Raw genomic sequence first — 19302 nt, 5'->3', positions numbered from 1 at the left:
ACTCCATGAGATCGAGGGAGGGGCGGTGGGTCTGACATGTGATTCACAGACTCCAGCGCTCCCACATGGGACAACATGATCAACGGACCAGGTCAACCTCTACGACGCCAACCGCCGCCAGGTCGACTTCAAGATCGGCAACAAGGAGTACAAGCTCCGCACTGATAAGAAGCTCCCCACCTTGATTGTCCGCCCCCGTGGCTGGCATCTGGAGGAGAAGCACGTTACCGTCGACGGCGAGCCCATGTCTGGCTCTCTCTTCGACTTCGGTCTGTACTTCTTCCACAATGCCTTCCAGACCGTCAAGATGGGCTTCGGCCCTTACTTCTACCTTCCCAAGATGGAGTCTCACCTTGAGGCCCGTCTCTGGAACGATGTCTTCAACCTTGCTCAGGACTACATCGGCATGCCCAGAGGCACCATCCGCGGCACCGTCCTCATCGAGACCATCCTCGCCGCCTTTGAGATGGACGAGATCATCTACGAGCTCCGCGACCACTCTTCCGGCTTGAACTGCGGCAGGTGGGATTACATCTTCTCCGTGATCAAGAAGTTCCGTCAAAACTCCAACTTTGTCCTTCCCGATCGGTCGGCCGTCACCATGACCGTTCCCTTCATGGACGCCTACGTCAAGCTCCTCATCCAGACTTGCCACAAGCGCGGTGTCCACGCCATGGGTGGCATGGCTGCCCAGATTCCCATCAAGGACGACCCCAAGGCCAACGAGGTGGCTATGGAGGGTGTCAGAGCGGACAAGCTCCGCGAGGTCAAGGCCGGCCACGACGGCACCTGGGTTGCTCACCCTGCGCTGGCGGGCATCGCGGTGGACATCTTCAACAAGCACATGCCCACTCCCAACCAGCTGTTTGTCAGACGGGAGGATGTCACGATTGGTCAGAATGACTTGTTGAACATGAACGTGCCTGGTCAGATTACCGAGGCGGGTATCAGGAAGAACCTGAACATTGGCCTGGGCTACATGGAGGCTTGGATTAGGGGTGTTGGGTGTGTTCCTATTAACTACTTGATGTGAGTATTTCTCCGCTGCATACCATGACGAAGAGACACGATGCTGACGATGAAAACAGGGAGGACGCCGCCACAGCCGAGGTTTCCCGTTCCCAGCTCTGGCAGTGGGTGCGCCACGGCGTCACCACCGCCGAGGGCAAGAAGGTCGACAAGCAGTACGCCCTCAAGCTCCTCAAGGAGCAGACCCAGGAGCTCGCCAGCAAGGCTCCTCAGGGCAACAAGTATGGTCTTGCGGCCCAGTACTTTTCCGGTCAGGTCACCGGTGAGGACTATGCTGATTTCTTGACGAGCCTGCTGTACAATGAGATCACCTCTGCTGGTCCGGCGAGAGCGGCTGCTAAGTTGTAAGTGGAGAAGGGGGGTGATGGGGGGAGAAGTTAATGATGATGTGGTGGTGAGCGAAGAGAAGCAAGACTGTAAACTTTGTGCATTTGAGGCGTTGCGTTTGAAATTTTTTTTTTATTTTTTTTGGTTTTATAGGAGATGCAAATCTGAATTGGATATTATGAGATCTTACCTACCTTAAGAGGGATGGCTTGGTGTATTGATGGTGAAGTGCTTGGGCCATTGAAAGCCCGGTCACCCACCGTCTGGTTCATGGTGTCTCTTGAAGTTAAGTTGCCTCGAGTGCAGTTGGTGTAGAGCAATCAGTCTATCTGTCAGCATGCTGCCTCCTCAATCTGGCTGTCCGTTGTTTAGTCTGTTTAGGGCATCCTATGGTCTACTGATCAGTTCCATCACCCATCAGTCTACCACCCATCAATCCACCACCCATCAGTCTATCCAAAGTATTTGTTATCTGTATTCCATCCCCTCTACCCAACGTGCTCAACAAGCCCCGCACCGTCCCGTCTATATGACTGCTTATTTATCTCAGCGAGAAGTCTTTTCTCGACTTCAGATCTCCACAACAACCCTGCGGAACAGACGGAATCGAGAGAAGAAGAGAGAGGGGTGACCAGGGCTGTGGGCACGTACCGTCACCGTCGTGGAGTGCTCGAAGGTGAATGGGTGGAGTAGTAGTGCTTCCCATCAGTCCCTCCTCTTCCACAGCTTTGACCCATGCGCTCACACGCATGGTTCGGTGATATATATACCTTTCCGGTCCTTTCTCTCCATCAAAGGGTCAAGGCTGGCGTGTGTCTTAGTTGGTTTGTGCCGATATAGGTAACTACCCCCTTTTCAAGGGACTTGTTCTATGTGCACCACCACCCTCCCCCCCCCTGTCATCTTTATACCACGCATCCCCCATCATATCTACAACACTCTATCCTATAAATTAAGGTTGTCGCTATAGAATCAGGTGTAGAAATAGCCTTAACGATTGCTCCGAGAGTGACCCAGGGTTAACACTCTGTGGTCTATCTTACTGCCCGACAAAAGTGAAGCCTTTGGCGTACCGAAATTGGTGGTTTTACCTTGCTGATTATCATCCAGTTGACTACCTAGTCGATTGCCCAGTCAACTACCCAGGGCTTCAATCGATAGTACTGCAATTGGAAGATCCTGATTATACTGTGATTCGTGTGGGACCTGAGATAGCTAGGTGGCTGTGGTGTCGTTGCAAGTGGTGATACGTGCATGTGGTGGTGGTGGTGGTGGTGATGGAAATCTAATGCTGAGGGCTTTGAGCCAGGTTTTATGTATATAAATATATATATATATATGTGGTCTTTGGGCCGGGGTACGTCGATATGATGGGGGGATAAGTGTACATAAGATGAGGGCTGTTTGTGTGTGATAAAGTCTCTTTTGATACCGGAACACAGAGGAACATCAATGTCTTGTTGTTGGTTTGCTGGCCGGGTGTTTGTCCGGAGGGAGCGGGCGTTTTGTCTGTGTGGGAGGGGCCCTTCCACCGGAGGTTTGTAGAGGTCGATCCTGTTCCTGGGAAGCCAATAAATCATTCTACCATTGGCTCTCGAGTTGAGAATGGGGTTCTCTTGTGACGATGTCTGAGGTGTCTTGAGGTCGGTTTGGTGGTCAACATTTGGTCCGGTCTTGTCTTCGGGGTTTGATTGATTGTGTATTGGGGCTGTTGTTTGGGATGTATGAGATGCGGATGAGGATGCGTGGGGGGAGATGAGAGAAGTAGGTTGATGGAGGGACCTGATGATCTGACTGCTCATGAAGAAGCGAATTCACTGCGCCGTTCAAGAAACATACTCGGAAGGAGGTGTCGATGTATGTGATTGTGCTGAGGCTGAGATTAGAATGAAATTACATGAGTGATAGGTCTAACTTTTTGTATTCTTGTGTGATGTCTGTGAGGCTATCTGGGGTGCGTTCCTGACACCCCCAGCATCTTGGCCGTCAAGCTGGTGTTGCTGCGGTAGCAAGAGTACCTAAGGTAGGCAGTTTCTCAGCCTCAAGGACTTCAGTTGAGAATTTGACACTTGTGAACTCTGCCGCATGAGAGCGTCCCTTGGGAGGTCTGGTTCCCACAGCCCTCCAAGACTTGACTTCAGGCTTACCTCTGGTCAAATTCCCCGTTCGTGTGTGCATGACTGGGCCTGTGCTGCCCTTCTCGTGCGATAAAGGCACACTGTCTCTCCCGTTCCCAAGTGGGGTCTGCAATCCGATGGTCCTCGTCATCACCACTATCATCGCCGTATCCAACCGAGCCTTCGCATGTCCGACATGGTTTCCCCTAACTCTCGTTCTCTCCGCAACTTACAGTCCCAAGCGGGTCGATCTGGCCCTTGATGCCTACCATGACACAATTCATCCTCGCTTCAAGTCTGTTGAGTTGACCCTCTCGTGGATCCAACCGCTATTGGACTGGGCTGGCAAGGCTCATCTGCGTAATCACGCACCAGATTACGTTTGACTTTTTATTAAAAGATTATTCTGGACAGGTGTGGCTGTTCCCGCCTTCTCCCATAAGTGGAGAATCACATACAAAGTTTGGCAACCTGGAAAGCCAGTCGATAGCACCTTGACGGAGTCGCAAAACATGGTCCTGTCTTGACGCCCGAAAACATGTATTGACCGTGTAAGGCAAAATACCTTATGTGATAGATGCTTCGTGATGGCCCCCTATCCACCATCGGCTCCATTGGCCCCTGAACGAACAACAAACCCAAGACCCGCCCCCCTTGCGTCACCGGTTCGACGAAGAGAAAACACAGACATATTCTTCTGAGACCTGAGCATAAATACCCGAAGTCAAAGGCTCGTATACACCGCCCTCCCTATCGGAGGAAAGGTCTCAAAAATGGATTACTCTACTGCTTCTCGCAGTTCTTTCTGGAAAGCTGCATATCCAAGACAATGACACCACACCTTTTTGCTTTTACCTTTGCTCGCCAAACATAAGAACATCTCAAAAGTTATATGTTGTCTGACGTCAGTAAACTCGTTCCAAATCAGCCCGGAGATTTAAACCCATTCTTCCATTTCCCGTGGTACTGCGTGTGTCTCATTGACGCAGGAACCCGAGCAGCTGAGCGATCTAATTTTCCTCCTTGAGAATTAGGGGGGGGGGGGGCCGAGGTTGGGGCTCGTGTGACGGAGACAACAAAATTGGCAAACTTTGTGGGCCTCGACGGCGGGAATTCCATGTAGCAGCGGCGAGTTGCTGGAGGCGAGAAAGGTAACACCTAGTATGGGTAGTCTGGTCCGGCGTGATCTCGGTGTCGCTCGGTGTGGTTGGGCAAGTGGGATGGTGAGGATTAAGCTTATCGTGAGATCGGCACCAGGGGCGCAGACCAAGGACCGGACCGTCGGTAGCGGATGCTTGGGTGGCAGGTCTGACGGCCTTCTTTAGCATCTCGTTTCGTTCGTATTCGCCCCAGGAGTGCTGGGTTACAGTCCAAGATGCGGCGGTTGAGATGGGTGGAGAAAGACGTCCTGTTTGGGAAGGTGTGAACAAAAAGGCAGGAATCGCTTTCATTGCTGTAATACCTACTACATAGCTACCGACTCTGTGGTATCGAGCTGCCCGCCTCACTCCAGCCGTTCCGCCTGGCCGCTCAGCCTCTCCACCTCTGGACATCGGCAGCAGTGTGCCGTTGTGGCTTCCATCTTGTATCTGCCGGCGCGGGAAGACGCGAGAGGCTGCTGTCAAAACGGCCACGATCTGATCTCTTGACAGGAGGCTAGTTCTGCAGTTCAGAGCTTGTGGCGATCAACTCCCGGTTGAGATGGTTGGCGTTGCCCGCTTGTGGCGTCCAAGCTCGAGAGATCTGGCGGAGTTGCGGCTCAACACCAGCTGTCGGGCTCCCCCTTTTTAGGGCGGAATCCGGCAGCCTGCACTGGACCAATTGTTGTATACCAACCAACGCTCCCGCAAGAGTGGGAATACGGGCACCAGTCGGGCGAGGGACAGTGCTGTATGAACTGGCTCCGTAATATCGAGGGCTGTCTCCTATCCCGGCCCTTGTTCCAGCTCTCTGTGAGCTCCCAGCTGTTCAAATTTCCCGACAGCTTGCATCAAAGTATTGGGGATCACGTCTCTTTTTGGCTGTTGTGAATTTCGGTATTTCCCAGCCTATCAAATCTCCCGCTTTTTCCACACCTCCCCGGGTTTTGCGCTGTAGTGGTGTGCGGGGTTCGCCAAATAATAGATCAGCGCGAGCATGGGGTCGCGCACGGACCGCCTTGCTGCGGTGCGAGGTCCACTTGCGGGGAGGGGCGTCGAAGGCCATCGTGGCTCTTCTTCATCTGTGTGTGTGTGTGTGTGTGTGGCTTGGGTCCTTGTCCAAGAAAGCCAGACGCCTTTCCGCAGCGGCCCTTCCCCCCCGCCTTTGTGTGCGCATTTGAGAAACCCAAGCGCCACTGTTTTTTCGAGCCTCATTCGACTTCGACGACATGCGACAGGAACTTCATACAAAAGCAATGCTGTCTTTTGCTAACGAGATCTGTCTTGATGAGCTGGGGCCGATCAAAGAATACGAGGTCGCACCCTGATTCGGCTCGACCCAACCTCCCGAGATATAAACAAGCACATGGGCTACCCGTCACTCTGGTCTCAACCGTTCCCATTGCTTGTCGCACGCCACATTTGCTATCAAAATGCGTCGAGGTCGGTCGGTCTCAGCAACTGCACATTATGTGATTGTCTCCTCGATTTTGCAGCATGGGCCTGCTGTGCCAGGGGCAGGCACATCTGATCGTCAGCGGATAGATTGTCAGCCGCGGGCAAACAGTCGAACATTCCGTGCCTTTTCGATAAGTGAGGAAAAAGGAAGACACCATTCTACACGAAACGAAACAAACCAAAGGTGTACCCCCGCCGTGGTCGGTTCGTTTCTGCTGTAACATCGCCTGGGCTGCCCCCGCAAGCAAGTGCGCCGTGTGGTCGCATTGAGCAATCCCCGAGAGGATAGACGAGCAGCACATGCAATTCATACAATATCTGTTCTGATTCTGATTCTCCAAAACCCTGCTTGACGGTGCTATATTGCACTGGGGGCACTAGACCCGCTCCAGGGTGTGCCGTTACGTACCGCAGCCGATCATCTGTGGGAAAGCTGTAGCGGACGAGGTTTTTAATGGGCACCTGGCTTGTCCTGGTTCCTCATTAGATCTCGACAAAGCATGCCATCTTCAACATCTTCAGTGTCCTCGACACAGGTGACACAAGGAGAATGCTGTGTTACATTTCTGAAAGCAAAGGAGGCCGATCACACGAGAAAATCCTAATGGCAACAGCAAAAAGAGGGTTTTGCTGGAGCCTCACTACGGTGGTTGTCTTGTCTAATAAACCACCCCCCATCAAAGAAATCTACAACGGTTGGTCACTGGAATCACAGTCTCGTCAAAAATTCCCGAATGGAGGAAAGGCTCGTCTCCGTGTTTCTCTTCATCTCCAAACCCCCGGGGCTGTTGGGGTAAACCCAAAAACCAGGTCTCCAGGAAACGGGCGCATCGCCATGTTTGATCAGGGGGAAGACGACGGTGTAGAGATGCTGACTTCAGACCGCAGCAGTATTTGATGGCGAACAACCACAGCCAAGAATGGCAAAAGAAGCATGGCGCAGGCATAGGCACAGTCAAAGTGATATAAGAACGCTGACATTTCTCGTCGCAAGGCACACACAGCAGACAAAGATTCTGTCATCTGTGGAAACCCGACCGGAATGATGAGCGGGGAAAGGCACAAGACAGCGTCCTTTTCCCCATCCCGTTCACGCAGTAGTGTACCTAGCTAGTACTGACGCATTCACGGCACGCAAAAGCCATACCCGCCAATCGCGGTACGGGTCGGGAGCGGTCAACCGACGGATTCGTTCCATCTCGGCTCGCCCAAGGTCCTTGACAGGGACTCGCTCAGAGATAAAAAAAAAACATAAAAAAAATTATATATACATACATATATACATACATATACATGCATATATACATACATATACATATGTATGTATATATGTATGTATATATGTATGTATATGTACGTATGTATGTATATGTATACATATATGTATGTATATATACATGTATATATATATGTATATACATGTACGTATATTATATAAAAAATAAAAATAAAAATGAAAATTAAAAAAAGCGCGCTGGGTGGTCTGTTCACCATGCTACGGAGCCTTTTTTCTGTGAGGTTGCTTTCCGTGCGACAATGCCATATCATAGTACAACTGAATATGATGATCCCGTGCAGGCTGCAGAGGAACTAGTGGTTCCCAATACACCCGGCGACTGGGTTTCGATGGGGAAACGCCAGGGCGGATGCATGAGGGGGGATGTCTGGTAAGTGGTATCCAAAGGCCAGCCAGCTCCTCAGCTGAAAAAAGCGATGCCTATGCAGGTCTTGGGGAAGGACACCTGCGGCAGCGCCTTCATGTGGTTGGAGAGTGGTCCGCCCAGAAAGCGCTCTGCTTTGCGTTAACATGAGCGGTCCCCCAATGCTGGGATAGGGGACCTGGTCCCCGACATTGATCACGGCGAAACATTGGTGTCTCTGTACCCGCGGAAGACATCGGGAGAAGAGAAGCCAGTTCGCCAAACCTGTTCGCTGGGCAATCCAATGTCTTTCTCAGACACACACAGGCCTGGTTCAATGCCAAGAGGTCTAGACGGGCTGGCCAGCCCACGGCCCACACTGGCCACTCACCCAGCAGGGAATTTGGCCCACAGGGAAAGCCCACGATGCTGGAAAGGGGTCTAATCCGAATCGAGACGCGAGCATCTCGTCAAAGAGGGCCGCCAAGCATGGGATAGGGAGACACCGGTGACCGGGGTGCTGGCTTGGGGACTTTGCTTTGGGGAAAATCCAAGATGTCATCCCATTGCTCCATTTTGCTCACCACCACCACCACTCACCAGCCAAGTTTTCCCAACAGGCTTTGTCAGGTCGACCGAATAGATGGGACGAACTCCGCAAAGAAGCTATCGCTTGACGTTTGGTAGGGCTAGCGGCACTTCTGGTAGAAACAGCTTGTTTTTCTTGGGGACATGCCGCTATCCTTTGCTGTCGTTCGTGGCAGACCTGAATTGGGACCCAAAGAGCGGACCACGATGCACCAGTCCACCTGTCATCCCTGGTGCGCATCAATCATGCTCTCTCTCTTTGACATGCGGCCAAGTCCACCTCCTAGGCATGTCATAATTCGGAGCGCAAGGGACCAGAGACAAAAACCGCGCAACGGCAACTCAACATCAGCTGGTCGGGAGAGGGGGGAGCTTGAGCCCATTCTGGCAGCTGGTTGAGGTGAGTGAGGGCTTCGCCAGATAGCTAGATAGCCAGTTGGACCAATTCGGACAGAGCACCCCCCCCATCCATGCACGTACAGGACATGGAAAACTTCTCTCCCTGTTCCCTCTTGTTCTCTCTCTCTCTCTCTCTCTCTCTCTCTCTCTCTCTTTCTCTCTCTCTCTCTCTTTCTCTCCCCCAGGTAAGCTGTAGCGTAGGGGGGCATGCGGCATGCATGCCGGAAGCATGGTGCACGGGTGGGGAGGGACGAAAGGTGAGCGTGGGAGAGGCACAGCCAAAAAGTGAGGGATCTGACCTCCCTGTCAACGACCGTCTCTTGGTGCTCGCCTCCCGCGCACCAGGGTTCTAGCTTGCCAAGAACCGCACATCCTGAGTGTTCGACAACGAGAAAGAACACACATATTGAACCCAGCATTACCAAGTCGAGTCCTGGTGGCTATTCTCTCTCGGCCAGGCGTGGAAGAAACAAGCTGCCATACTTGCCCTCAACCTCTGCTTCTCCCTCACGCACCCCTCGTGTTTTCCCCCAGCCCCTCAACGTGCACTTGCGCGAGTTGGTAAGAAGCAGCGTCAAAAGGTTTTGGATGTTGATGGAGCCCCGATCTTCAGGTCGGTTCGGACAGGCAAGCTATACCGCTTTTGGCTCCTCCTGCTGCGCTTGTCCACTGGGGTGTCGTTCAGCCTGGGTACAGTAGACACACGCCCAGCGTGGGTGGCCGTATTACGGCTCCCGTAATTGGGGGTGGCCGTACGATACTTACAGTACACATCCATGTGTGTCGACATCAACAAGAGTCGAGCCAGGGTCTCGGCACCAGGCTCGCAGACATTTTCCCAGCAAGCCGTGCCCTGTGCAGTCCAGTACCGCAGAGCTCTCCCAGCTGTGCATGCGGCAGGGCAGAGGGGGGGGGGGTATGTCTTTCGTTAAGAAGTCTTGAATGTACCGGCCTTCCATACACCGCTGTCTTTTCCCCAGTGCCTGAGGGGAAATACTGTTCAGAGCTGATACTCACGTCTTGAGGAGTCACGAAGGGGACCTGTTTGGGGGAGTTATTTCCTGCTTACTACACATCCATCACCGGCTTTGATATCAGCTCAACGTGGAAGCCGCAACGGAGGCAAGCCTGAGCACCGACCTCAAGCCTTGTCCCATCCCAAGCCCATGTCTGTCTACCGACGACAACAACCACCACCACCACCACCACCACCACCACCACCACTAACACCACCACAGCAACAGGACTACCAGTTATACTTACGACAACCCAGAAGGCTCTGCTACATTGTACCTCTCCTCACACCTTCCACCTGCTAGCCCACTCAGCCAACAAGCGCCACAGCCTGGCCCTGAGACATCCGAGACCGTACACACGCGCTGTGCTGTGCCCATTTCTCCGGGAGCCTGCTGCTGTCATTGCATCGCAGAGTCCACAATACGCATTTTCAAGAGCACGCCAATTTCAAGTCTGTGCGAGTCCCAGGAGAAGGGTGTGGCACACTCATCTCACCAGCACATCCCCGGTTCGTGTCCTTTCAGCCCTCCCGCGCTAGACAGGCCGGCCTGGTTCGATCCCAAATCAAAGACGCGCTTTTCCACCCCCATCTTTGAAAGTACAAAGCACGAGGGAAAGGGCACCCACACATCCGTCCCTAACACCGGCACCCACCCCGCCAGCCCGCTTCCTCTCCCGTCCCAAGTCTCCAGCCTGTCGGTATACCTCGTCCCCACTGCGTCAGGCAACGGGTCCCTGAGGAAGGACAACCACACGAGGGGAACCGCGCAAGAGTAGCAGCAACACGAGGCAGCAGTAACAGCCCAGCGCGGTTGGCTTGAGGTCGTTATTCTACCCATCTCCCAGATCCTGGACCTGGAGCTGGACCTGGCCAGATTACCGACAGGGTCCCGAACCCGAAAACCACCAATTATTGGCAGTGTTCATACCGTGTATTTCGTACGGAACGCCCCTTCAGCATCGGCACTCCACCACGCCTTGTCAACGACCTCCACACATCAAAAGCTTAAGTACAAGAGCCTTTCATCCCCAGGTCACACGCATACTCGTCTTATCAGACTTTGTGGTGTTGAAGAACTTAGTTGCGCCCCCATCAAAACCTGATCTGCGCCATGTGCTAGGGCCACCATTTTCTGGAAACCTTGCGAGCACTTGCTGTCACGTTGAACGGGTATAAAACTGATACGTGAGCCACGCCTCTCCATCCCACCGCCATCAAGCAATCGATCTTCCACCGCATCTTGTAGCCTCCAGTGGCTACCCCCTCTCCCTTGTCTGTGGCGACGGTTTCCGCCAAACCAAGGGCAGCAAAGCAGCTTGATCAGTTAAGCATGCCTCCACCACCACCACCACCACCACCACCAAGGATGTCGCATCCTGAGTCTGGCGACGAAGAGGATTCCCTGTCCCCTCCTCCGAACAATGCAGCAAGGAGAGAGGGAGCGCCAAATCTACCGTCAGTCAGTGGGATGTATTCTCACTCAGACCTATCAAGTACGCGAGACCCTAGACAGGCTTCTACAGCCATGACCCATCCAAGTGACCACAGTGATGATGGCCAAAGGGCGCTGCCGTTTTCTGAGCCGGCCCCTCGGGAGGCGTTCTCGGCGGCGTTCTCGGCGGCGCCCTCGGCCTCTTCTCCTCCCTCCTCTTCCCCTTATCCTTCTAGCCATACCAACATCACAATTGCCAGTAGAACAAGTATTCTGACTCCCACATCAGGGGCGGCAGACGGGACTAGCCCATCAGCAGGAATCAACGGCAGCAGTTCGCAGCAATCACCGGCCGGCGGTTCGTCTTTTTATGGCCACGGAAGCTGGGCTACGCCGGTGCCCCCGGGCAGCTACGGTTATTCGGGCAACAATTCCACCTCCGGGGCCTTCCAACGACCTATTCCCTTCAATTTTGCCTCCCCACTCTCACAGTATCACGGGCGAACCTCATCATCCCCAGCTAACGGCGGGGCCTTGCCGAGCGTCTCAGCATACCAAGGTCATCCGCCGTTCTCCAGTTCAGCAGGCGGCGGTGGTGGTGGCGGCAGTGGTGTGAATGGAGGCGGGGGGCTAGGAACCAACGGTGCTGGCGGAAACAACGCTGGTGTGAATGGGAGTGCTGGCTCTTTGGCTCTTTACGGTTCAAGCATGCCTTCCCACTCCCAGGAATCACCATCACCGTCGGTTCTTGCTTTGCCCGATCTCGCAGGTCAGGGCCAGGCAGCACCTCAGTCGTCGACGAATCGAGGTTCACCGCCGGTCGGGTCAGAGTACCGTTCACTTCGGCGCCTTACTACCCAACAGTGTCGTCGCCGCAGCAAGGGACGTTCCCTTATGCCTCCCAGCCCGGACCATCCCCGAACGCCACGGGTGGGCCTCTCCCTGGGAGAAACCCCCTAGGTCCTCTGATGCCAGGGATGCATTCTCCGATATATGCCGGATCCCATCGGCCTCATCACCAGCCCCCAGCCACGTATCCTCCGTATCCAAGCATGCAGGGCTCGATGATGACCAACTTGCATCAGCCAAACCAGCCCATGGTGGTGTATGGTCATGTTTCTCATCCGTATCCGATTCACAACTACGCGGGATACCACCACCCGCAACCGCCGCTGCAAGAACGTCCTTTCAAGTGTGATCAGTGTAACCATAGCTTCAACAGAAACCATGACCTCAAGAGGCATTCAAGGATACACTTGGCCGTCAAGCCTTTTCCATGTGATAACTGCGAAAGGACCTTCTCGAGGAAGGATGCACTCAAGGTATGTGTTCGACAAGTTTTTTTTTTTTGGTTGTCTATCAGCTACATGTGCTGACTTTGTTTCCAGCGGCATATGTTGGTCAAGGGATGCCTGTCCAAGGACAAAGGCAAGGGTAAGGGCAGGGACAGGGACAAGGACAAGGACAGGGACAATGCCGCGGCTCCCAGAAATGCAAACGCTCAAGGCGAGAGCCCACCTACGACTGACGGGGATTCCTCTAGCTCGACGGCTTTGAGGAAGAGGCAATAGGAATGTGTTCTTGACAGGGACATCAATCCTGACGCGTCCGGACGGTGTCGAAGACGATGGCAGATGTCGATCAAGACCAACGACTGTGCGGGTATACCTTGATGATGCTGCGGGGAAGTCAATGACAGGATTCAACAAGGAAAGCGAGGGAAGGGAAAGAAGAGGAAAGGAAAAAACGAGAAAAAAAAAGGGGGGGGAAGGGGAAAGGGGGTTTGAAGACCATGAACATAAGGAACAAGGTCTGGTCCTGTTTTGGGGGAACATGGCCGCTTCGCTTCGTCTTTGTTTATATTTTTGACTTTGCACACAACACCATCCCTTGCAAGCGCGGAGGCTGGAGCTTGGGTGCTGGAGTTTGGGTACTGGGGCCAGCTGAATTGGGAGTTCTTGGGTTTCCTACTGTCAAGATCATCACATGACCAAAGGGGGCTGGCTATTTTTTGGAGGGGGGGGCAAACTGGACAACGTTTGGCTCTGTTTTCAAGCTTGATACCCATACCCGTCTTTCCGTTTGTCTGTTTTTTTTGCTTCACTTTTGTATTGTTGGACACAAGACGGGTACACTTTTTTTCATCTCTTTTTTGCACACAGCTCCTCGTCTCCGGGGAAAGCTATTGGAGTTGGCACATTTGGGCCAGGGCAAAGGGCGCACACACCCAACGACGAGGGCAAAAGTTAGGAAGACACAAGCTCTTGTTTGGGCAGGGGTTCGGCAGGATTGGTTTTTGGTGTTATCTCTGGTTCCCCTGGGAAACAAGGGGAAAGGGTTGGGTGCTAGAGGTTCTTTCTTTGCTTGGCTGTTTTATATATCTTGAGATGTATTTGTTTTTGGGAATGGCCTTTTTTTTTTATTCTTTTTTAGTAAAAAAAATGGGAGTGGTGGATGGGTCGACTGATAGCGTTTTTGACCCAACAAGCAGCGATCGTATTCGGAATATTTTTACGAAAATCGTCACGACATTCGACCATGTCATTGCGATGGGCAGGCCGGCCAGATGAGGGAATTGACTTGGTACTGTTTGGACGGTATTGTTTTTGTTTTCAAGAGAGGGTATAATGTGAATCAAGAAAGAAACAGAAACAGAGAGAAAAAAAAACCCTCCATGGGAAAATCCCAGGCAAGCAAGATGAGCTTGACAGTGGCTCTGTCCACTAGAAAAAAAGAGCAAAGAAAAGCTTGGTCAAGAGAGGGGTTAGATTGTATATACCTGTTTTCTTTTTGGTTTTTTTTTCTCTTCTTTTTCGAAGGGCTTTCTAGGGCTTATAACCCCTCCTCTTTTTCCAATGTGGAAAGGGTGAGCGAAGGGGAGAGAGAGAGAGAGAGAGAGAGAGAGTTATTAATCCAAAAAAAATAATTAATTCTTGAGCGGGGATGGAAATTGGACGAGTGTCCACCCTCCTCCTGTTGATAATTGAATCATCTTGCGAAGTATTTTCTGACCATGTGAATACGTATTTGTGTGCTTTGGGTGACTATCATCACTTGCCATCCAGACAAACCTTTCAGCAAGGTAGGCACTGAGAAGAACAAAACCCTCCCCCACGAGGCAAGCCGCTCTCCAGCATACACACACGCACACACACACACACACACACACACACACACACACACACACACACACATACACACACACACACCAATGGCAAATCTCATTACCAAATAAGATCCCCTCAACCAACTTCAACTTCGAAACCCACCATGGATGTTGTATAACCATCCAATTCTACCCATCCCTCCCAGTCGAGTATGTGGAAGACACCCCCAGATCCGATCAAGATAACGACTTGCTCGGTCCGGAACAAAGCAGCCCGGGGCGTTCTTCGGTTCGCTGTTTGCTTGCTGTCACATTTCGGATACATACTGGTAAAGACCATGCACTTCCAACCAAACACTCCCCTCCACGCTTCAAGTGTGTGTATGAAAGCAACGCACGAAATGTCCAAACGCGGCAAGTGCCTTGCTGTCTGCATGTATGTATGTATCTCGGAAGCTTGGCAAGAGGAGACGGGATGGGTTCGATTGGTCTGATCGGTGTGTTGGCTAAGCTAACCAACACTCTCTTCCTGATCTCGATCACGGGTCATGAGGGAACACAAAAGTCGCCCCTATCTTTTCCAAGTTAGTAGTGTGTCTATTTGATTGACCCTGTCTTACGAAAGCTCAAGAGTCGGAACCCAAGGTGTAGGACAAGAGGATTAGGTACTCGCCGGTCTGACCCTCCTTCACCGGTCCAGCACACACTCATCACAGACATGGATGCCCACACTTCCCCCAACTGTCTCCTCCCGAATATCTCTTGCGCCGAGAACCACAGGAGAAGCCGGATGGGGGGGGGCCTGTTGTGGATGGGCAGAGCTGGATTGCACCATGCACACACCTTCCGTTGTGGTCCTCCTCCTATGCAAGAACGACACACTCTCACAATCGCTCTGCAATCGAATCCCTGACCCGGCCGGGCGAGGGGTCGGCGTAATTTTGGGGGTGAGCTTACCGTTTCCATATTTTCTTTCGTTCGTTTTTCTTTTTCCTCGCCGTTCACTTCATTACGCAAGAGCCTTGCCATATGTATCATCAAGCAATAAGCAGGGGGTGTTTTGGGCCTGGTTTTGACTGTGCAGTGCGGCTGAACAGCCGAATGCTTGCCAAAGACGGATTGGTTCTCGAGTTGCCTTGTTGCAATTCCCCGTCGCGGTGGGAGCTTACTGTACCCAACTGAAGCCTTCGCCTCCTGGCAGGAAGTATCGAGTGATGCGGGTACATACATATTAGCGCCTCTGTCGTGTGTGTCGAGTCAGAGAGGCGTCCGGAGTTCAACACCACTTGAGAACTGTGAGGCGCCTAGGGCAAAATGTGCCGCCCATGAACAGCAGCATGCAGGGTTTCCACCGGGCTCAAGGGTGGTAGCCATGGCGTCCTGGGCGGCTCGCGATTCAGCCTGGCCCAGATCAGGAAATAACAGGCTAGAGTAGTCAAGACATCGTCAGCTGATCTCGGCAATGAATGGTATCCGTTCTGGTGTGCAATAAAATAACATGGTCGGATGAGCGCAAAGGCTGGACAAGGTAAGGACATAACTGTTATTACTTCCCAGCTTCACGGCCGATCCATGACTCCTTCCCAGCGTTTTGGAGGCCGAAGTCGTCGGGTGACAAGTGCCGTGTACCAATCATGAATTTCCTCATGCTCTTTGCCGTCTGACAACACGGTACGACAGACTATTTGGTATTCACGCTGCCCGCCGCGTGCCTTCCCTACCTCAGCCACCCTTCTCGCCTGTGAACCGGGTTGTGAGTGAGAGGAGAGGAACGGATGCAGCCCTGACCGCCCATCCCCCAAGCCTACCCACCGATTCGGGGTCCAACATTGCAGGGTGTGGTTACCTCATGAACACAGCAGGACACCGGTCTCGTCCGGGAGAAGGGGGAGATGTAAAGGTTGTGCTTTTCGGTGGCAATGCCAAGGCTCGAGTATTGTTACGCGCCCAAAGGTATGATATCGGGGACTGGAGGTCCATAATCAAATTGCACCTTGAATCTTTAGGTAGTCCCGTAGCCTAGGGTTTAGAAAAAAGATCGAGTAAGCCACCATTGACTCAAGCCAAGAGATCCCTGTCTGCCTCCTCTTCTCCAATGCCGGGTGCTTGGAGGTGTGGCTGCGGGCAAAACGCCAGATCGACAGGAGGCTGAAGGGGGAGCTTAGCCTAACCAGATTGAGATGAAAGGTGAGGCTGAGACACTCAAACTGATATCTCTCTTTGCACGGCAGAGGCGTCATCTCGATCAAGATAAATCTGTATCTGTAAGTAAAGAGAACCCTATCACCCGTGTGTGTGCTCAGGGTCCTGGGGCTTACATCGAGTTTTTCAATATTGGCTCCATCGATCATGTATCACCAGCATTTTCTCCTCCCCGAGGCTACAATTGCTGGATACCAGGCCTTGAAGAAACACAGTAGAGAGGGCGCATCTGTGGCAGGGGACCGTCTCCTCTATATTGGTCTGTCTCGGGATTTTAAGTGCAGCTCATCAGGCATGAGGATGAGGAGCGCCTTCCAAAGGGTCTTGACCCTACGGAGAAATTGGACCTGGCCATGAGACCGTCGTACGTGAGTTGTCTGACACAATTTCGGAGAAAGATGAGCCAGACGGTGTTCATCTGGCATTCGAACTCGCATTCATACTTGATAGTACTATCCAGGTCCGGCTTGGCCTCCAGGGCTGCGTTGAATGCGGTAGCACCAGGTGGGATTTCTGATGACAAAAGAAAGTATCGAAAACGGCAAAGAACATCGATGTGATGGTGCTGCAGATTATGATCTTGGGCTAACCGTGTGATGCAGGGTGGGATGTCGTCAAAATAGACTCGACCGGGACCATGTCTCCGGGACAGGCTCGATGCAACTGCAGCTGTCGGCTTGTCCAACGTAATATGTCTCCGGCCGCGCGCCGGCGATGGGCGTTCAGATTTCCGGGTTTGGCGGGTAAACGGATGGTCGCTGTCGGTCGGTCCTGGAGAGACCCATTGCTGCAGCCCAGGGCCAAAGGGGGTGTGGTTTGTTGGGGGATGTCTTGAGTGATCATGTTCTCGGCCTGACCAAACGGGACCTGTTGCCTCTCTCCTCGGGGACTCGCTTGCACCTTCCCAATATTCACCAGTGCTGCAATGACTCGATCAAGTACCGAGTGGAATGACTCAAAGCATTGTGTCAACTCACAGATTTGACCAGAGGTGGAAGGAAGCTGCGACGATGTCTGGAATATGCAAGCAAGGGAGCGGAGTCTTGTCCGGTCGTAACGTTACGTCCCAAGGCAAGCACAGCCGGCAGGAGCACTTTACCTCAGCAGCCTACCACTTGCCAGATCTGGATTGATACATCACCTCGTTCAATCAGATCATCTTCTCGAATCCCATGACTGCGGTGATTAACAGAGATAACGTCCGGGGTGAGCCTAATGACCCAGTTAGGACCTTACATACCCAGGTAACCGATTTTGATGAGATACCTGGTACCTCCACATTTACCTTTGGTTTAATTTGTTGCCGAGTACTTGTTCATCCCATATCGAACTGAAATGGCACAGCATTCTCTCTTCCAGCAGATGCTCACAATGGCGCTCTGATAAAGGTGGATATCTATTCGGTAGAGCTACCGGCCTTTTCCGGGACCAAGGTCTCGTGTATCTTGAATTTTGTCTACTATTCCCCAACGTTGATGACAAGCATGATTTCGAGGGCAGTTATGAATACGGGAAGAATCTCGTTTCATTCATGAATGGTGAGATAATATTTGACTTGTTTCTTCTAAAGGTTGAATATCAAAGTTTACTTGCCGTTGGTGTCGTGGACATGGCCCCCTGGTCAACCATCTGCGCTCCCGCCCCCACATTTCAACTGACCCCTGTCACTGCATCAACCCCCACATTTGAGCATGTTTCTTCCAAATCCAGACACCCAGATCACCATGGCATTGGCATGGCGGAACATAAACCTCCCTCGCCGCTCCATGCGTGATCTTCTCTCCCATACACGTTTCATCCTCTGACAAGACAACAACTTGCTCATGGTGTTCTTCTCACTACGTATTGCAAAGGCGATAAATATATCACTCACCGCTTTCTCCGCGAGCCGTCCCGTCCTTACCATTCAATTCAAGAGAAAGAATTCACCAAGCACTATACCCCACGCGAACGGCTAAACGGATACAACAAATACTTCAGGGCAGCGCTCTCCGATCTGGTATCACAAGAATCGCGGATCTCTTCTTCATCATCTTTGCAACCTCGGGTCAGCCACATCACGCAATTGAGTCAGCAACGTGACAAGCAACAACACCCCCTGAGATTCACCACCACTTAAACTCCAATTGAGATCCTCAGAGTCTCTCGCCCATCCAACATCAACACAATGGACCCATTACTCTACGCCCGCCACGGCGCCGAATCCCACTCGGGCCACACCACCACCAACACCGCCGCCGCATCGACAAGCCCAGATGGCTCGATGGGCATGGACACGCACATGTCCATGATGGCCATCTTCCAAAACTCCATGTCCACCTCCCTGTTCTCGACGAAATGGACACCGACCAACGCCGGCGCCTACGCAGGCACATGCATCTTTCTCATTATCCTTGCCGTCATCTTCAGGGGGCTGCTAGCGTTCAAGTCATGGCAGGAGCTGAGGTGGTTGGATAAGGAGATGAACAGGCGGTATGTCGTGGTCAATGGAAAAGCGCCACTGGCAGAGAATCTCAGCAGGGATTCGCTAGGCAAGGCGGCGGTGCTGAGCGAGAACGGGGTGGAGGAGAACGTGGTTGTTGTGCAGAGGAGGACAGGGAGCCATGCGAGGCCGTGGAGGTTGAGTGTTGATCCGGTGAGGGCAGCGATTGATACCGTCGTGGCGGGCGTGGGTTATTTACTGTGAGTTATCACTATGACTAGATGTCACGGAGGGCGATGCTAACAAATCGATATAGGATGTTGGCTGTGATGTCGATGAACGTGGGGTATTTCTTGTCCGTGTTGGGAGGCACATTCTTGGGTAGTCTACTCGTGGGCAGATTTATTTCTTCTACGGAACACTAA

At 52.5% G+C, this 19302-nt stretch overlaps 3 protein-coding genes across 3 annotated transcripts in view; all 3 read left to right on the top strand.

Annotated features, from left to right (window-relative positions):
* Nucleotides 1–1377, top strand: part of PODANS_1_19310 (uncharacterized protein) — a gene marked incomplete at both ends in the record, with an annotated part of 1890 nt that extends 513 nt beyond the window's left edge. The window contains 2 exons of the mRNA XM_001907359.1: nt 80–1029; nt 1089–1377. Coding sequence (XP_001907394.1) covers nt 80–1029; nt 1089–1377 — 1239 coding nt within the window. The remainder of the gene's footprint in view (nt 1–79; nt 1030–1088) is intronic.
* Nucleotides 1378–11045: 9668 nt separating this feature from the next.
* On the top strand, nt 11046–12523 carry PODANS_1_19300 (uncharacterized protein; the record flags this gene model as incomplete). Its single annotated transcript, XM_001907358.1, has 2 exons — nt 11046–11638; nt 11698–12523. 2 exons carry the CDS (start codon nt 11046–11048, stop codon nt 12521–12523), a joined length of 1419 nt encoding a protein of 472 aa, XP_001907393.1.
* A 6099-nt stretch (nt 12524–18622) lies between these two features.
* PODANS_1_19290 (uncharacterized protein) lies at nt 18623–19302 on the top strand (the record flags this gene model as incomplete). Its single annotated transcript, XM_001907357.1, has 2 exons — nt 18623–19137; nt 19194–19302. 2 exons carry the CDS (start codon nt 18623–18625, stop codon nt 19300–19302), a joined length of 624 nt encoding a protein of 207 aa, XP_001907392.1.

Source organism: Podospora anserina, chromosome 1 (genome assembly GCF_000226545.1).
Source record: "Podospora anserina S mat+ genomic DNA chromosome 1, supercontig 4".
NCBI lineage: Eukaryota > Fungi > Ascomycota > Sordariomycetes > Sordariales > Podosporaceae > Podospora > Podospora anserina.
This window is presented reverse-complemented; position numbering and strand designations above follow the sequence as displayed.